The sequence below is a fragment of the Solanum verrucosum genome, unplaced genomic scaffold (genome assembly GCF_900185275.1).
Source record: "Solanum verrucosum unplaced genomic scaffold, falcon-dt-bn FXZP01000106.1, whole genome shotgun sequence".
Lineage (NCBI taxonomy): Eukaryota > Viridiplantae > Streptophyta > Magnoliopsida > Solanales > Solanaceae > Solanum > Solanum verrucosum.
This window is the reverse complement of record NW_026020130.1, coordinates 1,965,134-1,976,317: the sequence shown is the minus strand read 5'-3', so window position 1 is coordinate 1,976,317 and position 11,184 is coordinate 1,965,134. Positions and strand designations below refer to the sequence as shown.

Here is an 11,184-nt window from a genome sequence, read left to right as displayed (position 1 = left end):
CTTCCCAGCACATTTTTGGCGACTAAAAATACATATTTTGAACATTTAGTTTAGCATCTTAGATCATATATTTTTAATCTATTATTAAGTTTTTAGCTAGTGAGACAGTTTTCTCTAGTTTTTCCTAAGCTTCGAAGAATTGAAGTTTCTCACTTGTGAGAAATTGGAAGTGGGTCTTTGAGATTCTTCGAATTGGAGCATTGTAAGGACGAATCTACACTTACCCAGTTGATGGATAATCAATTTGGTAACTGTTCTTACCTTTTTTATGATGTCTAGCTAAAACCCCAATTCTTGGGGTGTGATTATGTGATTATGAGCTGATTTAGTTTATGGGTATTGCTAATTGTTAGTTTAAATGCTATTTAGAAGTGAGTTCAATCATTAATTGTGGTTTAATTTAAGAATTGTAGTTGCAAATGCAGTTCTAGTTTTGTGTTCTTGGCTTACTCGAGAGAGAGGTTCTAGAACTAAGGTTTTTTATGGATGGTTTATGGGTATTGGGTTGACCTGGGTTCTGCTCGAGAGAGTGAATCCTAAACCCAATCCCACACATTCAGCTCGAGAGAGTGAATGGACTAAGGTGTGGGCTGGTCTTATTTTGCATGCTTGTTGATGTTCGAGAGAAATCAACTTGATTCGGGGTAAATTGTTCAAGAGAAAGTTTACCTCCACTATTGTCTAGCTTACTCACTAATATCTAGCTATTTACTAATAGTTGCAATTACCCATTCGTCTATATTAGACTATAATCGATCACATCCCAAGAACTCATCTCATTATTGTTATTTCGTATTGTTTGCCACTATTTGTAGTTGATAATCAAAACCAAAACCCCCCATTTGACATTCGTGTCACCCCCTGATTTGAATGATGTCTTTATTCGATAATTTTTATTCCTATGACTGATTTGATCATGTTCATACTTCCCAATTGACTCTTAAACATGTACCGCTCCCTATGGGATTCGACCCCAACTCATTTAGTTGGGTTTTATACTTATTTACGATTGTTGAACACCTAGAATTGGATGAGGTGCGCTTGAAACATTAAATAAACTGACAGTAGTGACCCGCGTACCCCAGTCGACGGACCGTGGTCTGACCCACGGCCCGTCCTGGTGGACCGTCGTTGGTCATCAGAAACTAGATTTTTGGGCCTCAAACCACAAACCGTGGTCTGACCTACGGTCCGTAGGTCTAGATGTGGTCCTGGGCCTCTAGACAATCCCTAGGCAGGACTATCCACGGACCACACCTACGGTCTATGGTCCCATCCACGGATTGTGGGTGGCCCTCGTGGCTGGCACCTGCAACTTTTTAGAAATCTGCTATTTTGCTCGTTACAATATCTCCCCCTTGGGACCATTCTTCCTCGAATGAGCTTTAAATTGATTCTAAAAGAATAGGTAAGGAACTAACAACCCAACCTACGATGCAATGCATACAACTAAGGAAGAACTTTCGACTCCAAGCAAGGACGTTCTCAAAACATCTAAAGAGGGGTGAACTATCTATATCAGCCCATTATGCAAGCAATACACATAAATAAGGAGGACACATCAGCTCCAAACTCAACATACTCAAATGCATCACAACGAGGTCAGAACTACATTTAGCAACCCAATATGCATGAAATTCAAAATTTCTCATATCTAAGGAGGAACTACCTTCTCCAAACTATAAACATGCTCAACACAATTTCATGAAGCCCTCGTGCAGTTCATTCTAAAAAGGCATAGCTAATGCATGTTCAACAATCATCTCATGAAGTCTATAGGCAACTCATATTCAATGCACAACAACATGAGGAAAAATAAATCATACAAGTCATTATTTTCAAAACTTAAGCCTTTTACATGAACATGCATAATCATAAGAAAATCATGGAAACATATAATCACACATGACTCCCAACACATAAAACAACCCAAGAGGAACTCATCACCTCAAGTTAGAGTAGGAGTACAAGGAAAAAAAATAAGGATATTGGGACATCATATCGGCTTTGGCCTCCCAAGTAGCACCCTCAACTAAATGATTCTTCCACAACACTTTTACGGAAGCAACTTACTTATTCCTTAGCTTCTTAACTTGCCGGTCCAAAATCTCAACCAGAACTTCCTCATAAGAGATACTTTCATCAACTCCCAACCCTTATAGGAGAATTATGGATGTCGGATCTCCAACACACTTCTTAAGCATAGAGACATGGAAAACCGAATGCACCGATGCCAACACATTTGGCAAATCTAACTCATAACCAACATTACCAACACGTCTCATAATTTGATATACCTACATACCAGGGACTAAGCTTTTATTTCTTACCAAACCTCATCACACCCTTCATAGGTGAGATTTTCAATTAAACCCAATCATGAACATTGAACTCAAGATCCCTTCTTCTAACATCGACATAAGACTTTGGTCGACTTTGAGCCATTTTCAACCTTTCTCTAATAAGCCAAACTTTCTCAATGGCTTCATTAACTAGCTTAGGACCTATCAAAGTGACTTCACCCACCTCAAACCAACCTATAGGAGATCTACACCTTCTACCATAAAGAGCCTCAAAAGGAGCCATACCAATACTCGAGTGATAGCTATTATTATAGGCAAACTCCATCAATGGCAAATGGTCATCCCAATTACCCTTAAAATCAATCCCACAATCCCTTAACATGTCTTCCAAAGTTTGGATAGTGTGCTTCGCTTGCCCATCAGTTTGGGGATGAAAAGTCGTGCTAAACTTAACCTTGGTACCAAGACCCTTTTGGAATGACTTCCAAAATTGAGAAGTGAATTGGGTACCTCGATTGGAAATGATAGACAAAGGCACACCATGCAATTTTACAATCTCTCTCAAATACATCTTAGCATAGTCCTCCGCCGAATAAGAAACCTTGACAGGAAGAAAATGAGTCAATTTCGTCATCCAATCTACTATTACCCATACAGAGTCATGTTGTCGCCGGGTGCAAGGCAAACAAACTATAAAGTCCATATTCAAGTCTTCCCACTTCCAAGTAGGAATAGCAATGTCTTGGGACAACCTTTCAGGCCTTTGGTACTCAACCTTCACTTGATAACAATTGGGAAACTTGGCCACAAATCCCGCAATATCTTTCTTCATCCCATTCCACCAATAGACTTCCCGTAGATCACGGTACATCTTGGTGGCTCCCGAGTGAATAAAATACCGAGAACTATGAACTTATGGCAAGATCTATTCTCTCAAGTCATCAACATTCAGAACACATAACCGACCTTGATTCCTAAGTACCCCATCTCCCCCTTGGAAGAAAGACTCAATGGACTTTTTGAGTATCGCCTCTTTCAATTCAACCAAAATGGGATCAAGACCTTGCTTAGCCTTCAAATCCATCACAAAAGATGATTTGGACCCATTATGAACCATAACACCACCCTTGGTGGAATCCACTAGTTGAACACACAGTCGGGCCAACCTATGAACATCACGAACCAACTCTTTCTTTTCTTCATCTACATGAGCCACACTACCCATTGACAATCTACTAAGAGCATTCGCTAACACATTAGCTTTACCAGGGTGATAAAGGACACTCATGTCATAATCCTTCAAGAGTTCTAGCCACCTTCTTTGGTGAAGATTCAAGTCCTTTTGACTAAAAACATATTGTAGACTCTTATGATCAGTGAAAATATCCACATGGACCCCATATAAATAATGCCTCCATATTTTTAAGGCAAACACAACCGCCGCTAACTCAAAGTCATGGGTAGGATAATTATTCTCATGGATCTTAAGTTGCCTTGAAGCATAGTCAATCACCTTACCATTTTGCATAAGCACACATCCCAACCCAACTCTAGAGGCATCACAATACACCACAAAACCATCTGTACCTTCTGGTAAGGTCAACACCGGAGCGGAAGTAAGTCTATGTTTCAACTCTTGGAAACGTTTCTTACAAGCTTCCAACCACACAAACTTAGCCGTCTTTTGAATCAAAGCCGTCAAAGGAGAAGCAATGGAAGAAAATCCCTCAACAAACCTTCTATAGTAATCGGCCAAACCCAAAAGGCTTCTAATATTAGAAGGAGATAGAGGTCTAGGCCAATTCTTGATCGTTTCCATCTTGCTAGGATCTACCTCAATACCCTTACTCGACACAATATACGGACCTTAGCCAAAATTAACACTTGCTAAAATTTGAAAGAAGTTGTTGGTCCTTAAGAACTTGCAACATGATCCTCAAATGATCAACATGCTCTTACTCACTTCTCGAATAGATCAAAATATCATCGATAAATACAATTACGAACATATCAAGGTATTGTCTAAACACCTTATTCATCAAATCCATAAACGTCGTCGGAGCATTAGTTAACCCAAATGATATTACCAAAAACTTATAATGACCATATTGAGTTCGGAAAACCATATTCGGAATATCACTATCCTTTACCCTCAATTGGTGATAACCCGAACGAAGATCATTTTTTGAGAAATAACTGGCCCCTTGAAGTTGATAAAACAAGTCGTCAATCCTTAGAATAGGATATTTGTTCTTGATGGTCACTTTGTTCAGTTGCCGATAATCAATGCACATACGGAGTGAACCATCTTTCTTCCTAACAAATAATACCAGAGCACCCCATAGAGAGATATTGGGTTGGATGAAGCCCTTATCCAACAAATCCTACAATTGATCTTTTAACTCCTTAAGCTCCATCGGAGCCATTCTATAAGGAGGAATATAAATAGGTTACATATCTGGGAGAAGGTCAATACCGAAGTCTATTTCCCTCTCGGAAGAAATACCAGGCAAATCATTAGGGAAAACTTCTAGAAACTCTTTAACTATGGGGACCGACTCAAGAGTAGGGGTTTCAGAATCTACATCCCTCACCCTAACTAGATGATAGAAGCACCCTTTTGAAATCATCTTTCTAGGTTTTAGAAAAGAAACGAATTGACCTCTAGGCATGGAATTTTCCCTTTTTCACTCAAGGATAGGCTCATTTGGAAACTGATAACTGACTACTCAAGTCCAACAATCTATTGAAGTATAGCAAGAATGCAACCAATCCATCCCAAGAATGACATCAAAGTCTAACATGTCAAGTTCTACCAAATCTATGAGGGTAACTCTATGGGATAAGGAAACATGACATTTTCTATAAACCCTCTTAGCCACCACAGAATCACCAACAAGAGTAGAGAAAGAAAAAGGTTCTAACAATATTTTGGGGAGCATATAAAACTTCATGGCCACATAAGGTGTTACAAAGGATAAAGTAGCACCGGGATCAAGAAAGGCATATAAATCATGTTGAAAAACTTTTAACATACAAGTCACTACATCCGGAGAGCTCTTTTGGTCACCTCGGGTTTGGAGAGCATAGAAGCGATTTTGCTTTGGACCATTGGAATTTGAACCGCTAGGAGGAGCTTGTTTGCTTTCCCTTCCAATTGCCATAAGCATGGGGAAATCTCTCATTTTTTTTCCACTATTCCCACAACTAAAGCATTCATCAGTGTCGGCTAGGCACTTACCATCATGTTTCTTCCCACATTTAGCACATGTAGACCTAGTTAAAGAAGAGCCACCTCCATTACCAATTTGAGGTTTAGGGTTAGACACCCTATCATTGTTAAACTTAGGTGGAACATTAGAGGAACCTTGACCGGAAAACTTTTGTCTAAACCTAGGTTGGCATTGTCCATCGGACCTTGTGTGTGAGAAATTACCATCACCGGTCTTGGCCCTCTTTACCTCCCTATTCTTTTCCCTGAGTTTTGATCCCTCAATTTGTTACACCATAAGACGTGAGATATCCATATCATGGATGAGCATTTTCGTACAACATTCTTTTTCTACCAAGTCAGACACACCCGTCACAAACTTACTCAACTTAGCCCTCGAGTCCACCACCATAGTTGAAGCATACTTGGATAGTTAGGTGAACTTTAAAGCATACTTTCTCATACTCATACTTCCTTGACCAAAGTTAATGAACTTTTGCACCTTTGCTTCACTCAACTCGAGGGGAAAAAACCTATTAAGAAATGTTGATTTAAACATTTCCCACTCTACGGGACCTGCTCCTACCGGTCTCTCTCCCTTCCATTGATCATACCATACTTGAGCAACATATTTCAATTGTTCAGCAGCTACCTCTACCTTCTCCACCGGATTCACCCCCATAATAGCAAATACCTTATAGACCTCGTTAATAAACCTTTCAGGATCCTCTTCCACTTTAGAGCCATAAAATTCTGGAGGGTTCATCCTTGCAAAGTCCCTTACTCTTAAAGCCGCCGAATTCACATTAGGATTCACCGGAGCTACAACGTCTCTATTGGATTGAGTCGCCAAAGCTTGAGCCAACATTTGAAAAGCCAACCTAACCTCTGCATTTGTCATATTCTCAGCCAAAGGATCTGTCGGAGCTTGAGGAACTTGAGGAGCTTGAGGAGGAGTGTTCCACGTTCTCCCTCACATTTCTTCTAATATAAGCCCTTCAAGAAGACATATCCTGAAGAGCATAAGGTAAGGATTAGAAGAGAGACTTTATAGAGTTAAACTTTATGGCACGACTTAAGAGTAATGAAAGAAGTGGAGTTTCCTAATCATCTTGTAGCCTCTCATTCATAAATGTGGCGCGCTTCACACTCATGAACAAGACTCTACTAGACGTGGCTTACGAGACATCATCCTAGGACCATTCTAAACTTTGTGCTCTGATTACCAAGTTTGTCATGACCCAGGGGTACCCCCTAGATGTAACATGACGTATAGAACCCCGAAGGACTCAATACAAGACACTTAGTCCTCATAATATAAAGTAGTAGAACATTAAAGAGTAAATCAACATTTAAGTCCAAAACAACTTCATGGAAAAGTGGAAGTCTAACTAATGTCTCAACGTAGCCATCTATTACAATCAAATGAAAGTGGGACTAGTCCATACATCATGTTCAAAAAGGAAATACGAGAGTGAAGCTACAATAAGGAAAAATTTTCCTCGAACCATGAGGACTCACCAAGCTCGAAAAGAGATCAAGTCCAAGCTCTACCCATTAGAATGGATACCCTGCTTGTCGAACCCTACATTTGGGAGAATGTAGGAAGGAGTGTGCGTTAGTACAAAAATGCACTAAGTATGATAATTAGGGATTTTATCATAAATTCAAGTAATTCTATTACTTCATGATTTAGATCATAAAACTCATATTTCATAACCAACAACCCAACCCTAGGAGACCACAATTTGGAAAACATGGGGGTTTGCATGGGTTCATAAGAGAAGAATCATAAAAGCATTGTAAATCATTAATTCATGCATATTTAGACATAATTAAACCATTAATACCAATAATCAATAGAACCCATGGTATTAGATGAAAACCCTTGCCAATTGGGGAATTCTACCATTTAAGGTAGAGGAATTTGGAGACTCCATGAGTGGAAGGAACCCATGGATGAAAACTATCATACTTGACTCCAATTACTAGTATTCAACGGAGAATTTGGATCCTTAGCTTCAAACCCTAGCTGAATCTTCTTCTTCTTCTTCTTCAAGTTCTAAAGAGAGAATATTTAAGAGGAATAGGTTTTCTTTTGGGATTTAGGAAGAATGAATTAAATGGGGTGAATTTGGGGGTAAAAATAATTATATAGGGGTTCTAAATATAGGCAAAACGGCATAGTATATAAACTAATTAATTAGGAAAAGACCCAACTAACCTAGACATAATATCTGACAGCAGTGGTCTGACCTACGGTCCGTAGATCTAGCCGTGGTCTTGGGCCTCTAGACTATCCCTATGCAGGGCTATCCACGAACCACACCTACGGTCCGTGGTCCCATCCACGGGTCGTGGTTTGCCCTCGTGGATGGCACCTGTAACTTTCTGGAAATCTGCTATTTTGGTCATTTTTTAATACGGGGTGTTACAGCATCCCCCAACCATTTATAATCATTTCATTATAACATGAATATCTTCAAAATTCAAAATTCATAGTTCAATGGTTCATCATAGAATCATGGTTGAAAAGCATAATTTAGGCATGGGTAAAAACAATTTCAACTAAATATCATAGATTAACATCAAATCATGCATTAGAAGACTTAATCAATTATAATCAATCATAATTAGATGAAACCCACATTTATTGAATTGAAACCCTAATTTGATCAATTGAAAATTGAGTTGGGAAGTTGAAATCCTTGGGGACCCCATGGAGCAATGGACTCCATGGGACACATACCTTGATGCTAGAAGCCCAAAAATAATGGAGGATTGGAGACTTTGAAGAACCCTAACTCTTCTTCTTCTTCCTTAGGTTGAGAGAATTTGGAGATGATGGATTTGGTCAAGTTTAGGGATTTTAGGAGAATGAACTGAAAGTAGGTAATTTAGGGCTTAAAAGCTTTATCTAGGGCTTAGGGTAAAAGGCAAAACAATATAGTATTGGGATAAAACAATTATAAAAAGACCCAAAAGCCCCTTTAAAATAAATGTCGGACTCCACCTATGGTCCGTAGGTCCTAGTCAACCGTAGAAATAATCAAAGATACTTAATTTTGACCAATTTTGACGAACACAGTCTACAACTCGTAAACCCATCTACGGACCGTAGACACCAACCGTATAACCCAACCTCAAGCTTAAAATTTCACTAAGCCTGTGACTCACCTACGAGACCTATCTACGACTCGTACATAGAATGATGAACCGTCCTGGTGAATCGTACAAGGATACTTGACTGGCTTTGAAAAAATTATTTCCCCCTTCCTACGATTGTCATTTACTGCCCGTAGAAGCTTCTATGGTTCGAAGATAGGACCGGTAAAATCAGACTTCAATCCAAAAAAAATCTTTTCTTCCTTTTCCAAATTTTGAGGTGTTACAATATCTCCCCCTTGGAAATATTCGTTCTCAAATGGGACTCAAGGCAACATAAGAAGGGTGGGGAAAGAGATCTAACAGCCCAACAAGAATGCAACTTCATCAACAACACATAACCAAGGCGTAACATCAACTCCAAGCTTAAACATATTCAAAACATCATTTCATAAGTTATACATGCAAATAGTACTCAAATGCACATAATCATGAAGAAATCAATCAAAGCTAAATCAAAATCTCAAAAACAAGTTTTCATGAGAATGCTTGCACGAGGAAACATGAGAATGACTAAGACATGATAATGGACTATGAGGAACTAATTAAATACCTCAAGCTAGAGTAGGGTCGGAAGAAAAGAGATGGGGGTAACATGACATCATGTCGGCCTCGGCCTCTCAAGTAACACCCTTAACCCTTTGATTTCTCCATAAGACCTTTACGGATGCAACTTCTTTATTCTTCAATTTATTAACTTGCGGTCCAAAATCTCAACCAGAACTTCTACACGAGAAAGACTTTTCTTTTACCAAGACTCTCCAATGGTACAATAGATGTCAGATCACCAACACACTTTTTCACAAAGAGACATGGGAAATCGGATGTACTGATGCTAAGTCATTAGGAAAATCAAGTTCATAAGCAACTGTACCAATGCGCCTCAAAATCTGATATGGGCCCACATAACGGGAACTAAGCTTCCTTTTCTTTCCAAACCTCATTACACCCTTCATGGGTGAAATCTTCATGTAAACCCAATCATCTACATCAAACTCAAGGTCTCTTCTTCTAACATCGATATAGGACTTTTCAACTTTGAGCCATTTTCAACCTTTCTGTAATAAGCCAAACTTTCTCTATATCCTCGTGTACCAACTCAGGACCTATCAAAGAAACCTCACCTACTTCAAACCAACCTATGGGCTCCTACCATAAAGACCCTCAAATAGAGTCATACCAATACTTGAATGATATTTATTATTATAAGCAAACTTAACCAAAGGCAAATGATCATCCCAATTACCCTTGAAGCTAATCACACAAGCTCTCAACATGTCTACCAAAGTTTGGATAGTAAGCTCCGCTTGTCCATCGGTTTGAGGATGAAAGGTCGTACTAAGCTTAACATAAGTACCAAGGCCCTTTTGGAAATATTTCCAAAATTAAGAGGTAAATTAGGTACCATGATTAGACATAATAGATAGGGGCACTCCATACAACCTAACCATCTCCCTTAAGTACAACTTAACATAGTCCTTCGCCGAATAAAAAACCTTGACGAGAATGAAATGAGCCTATTTCATCTTACGATCTACAATAACCCAAATTGAATCATGTTGTCACCAGGTGCATGGTAAACCAACAATGAAGTCCATATTCAAATCTTCTCACTTCCAGGTAGGAATACTAATATATTGGGACAAAATCTTTCAGATTTTGATGCTCAAGTTTCACTTATTGACAATTAGGACACTTAGCCGCAAATTCCGCAATATTCTTTTTCATTCCATTCCACCAATAGACCTCCCGCAAGTCACGATACATCTTGGTGTTTCCCGGTGAATGGAATATCAGGAACTATGGGCTTTCGATAAGATTTGCTCTTTCAAGCCATCAACATTAGGAACACATAGACGACCCTAATATCGAAGCACACCATCTCCCCCTTAGGAGAAAGCCTCAACGGACATTTTAAGCACCGCTTCTTTTAACTCAATCAAGATCGAATCAAGACCTTATTTTCTTTCACATCCAACAAAAAAGATGATTCTCAACCAGTATGAACCATAGCACTGCCTTTGGTGGAGTCAACCAATCGAACACCCAATCGGGCCAATCTATGAACATTACAGACCAACTCCTTTTTATCTCTCTCCACATGAGCAACACTACCCATTGATAGTCGACTAAGAGCATCTACTACCACATTCACCTTACCGGGGTGATAGAGAACACTCATGTCGTAATCCTTTAGAAACTTAGGGTACCTCATTTGTCAAAGATTTAGATCCTTTTGTTTGAACACGTATTGCAAACTTTTGTGGTCGGTAAAGACATCAACATGGACACCATATAAGTAATGCCACCATATCTTTAAGTCAAACCCAACCGCCATTAGTTCCAAGTCATGGGTAGGATAGTTCTTCTCATGAATCTTAAGTTTCCTTTAAGCATAAGGAATAACCTTCCCATTTTGCATAAGAACACACCCTAGTCCAATCCTTGAAGCATCAAAATAAACAACAAACCTATCAGACCCTTCTGGTAGAGTAAATACCAAAG

At 39.2% G+C, this 11,184-nt stretch overlaps 1 protein-coding gene across 1 annotated transcript; it reads right to left on the bottom strand.

Moving 5' to 3' along the window:
- Positions 1–4,709: 4,709 nt before the first annotated feature.
- On the bottom strand, positions 4,710–6,415 carry LOC125827313 (uncharacterized). The gene is made up of 3 exons (XM_049506620.1): positions 6,129–6,415; positions 5,351–5,633; positions 4,710–4,730 (listed from the first exon to the last, which is right to left on the bottom strand). The coding sequence occupies exons 1-3, from the start codon at positions 6,413–6,415 to the stop codon at positions 4,710–4,712; spliced, it is 591 nt and encodes a 196-aa protein (XP_049362577.1).
- Positions 6,416–11,184: the final 4,769 nt, after the last annotated feature.

Bases quoted from the DNA above. Each gene is read 5' to 3' on its own strand.
- LOC125827313 (XM_049506620.1), bottom strand. From the start codon at position 6,415: ATGACAAATGCAGAGGTTAGGTTGGCTTTTCAAATGTTGGCTCAAGCT. The intron at 5,634-6,128 runs GTATGATCAATG...TAACAATGATAG, and splicing joins AAATATGTTGCTCAAGTATG to GGTGTCTAACCCTAAACCTC. The intron at 4,731-5,350 runs GTAGTGACTTGT...TCCTCCTTATAG, and splicing joins ACCAAAAGAGCTCTCCGGAT to AATGGCTCCGATGGAGCTTA.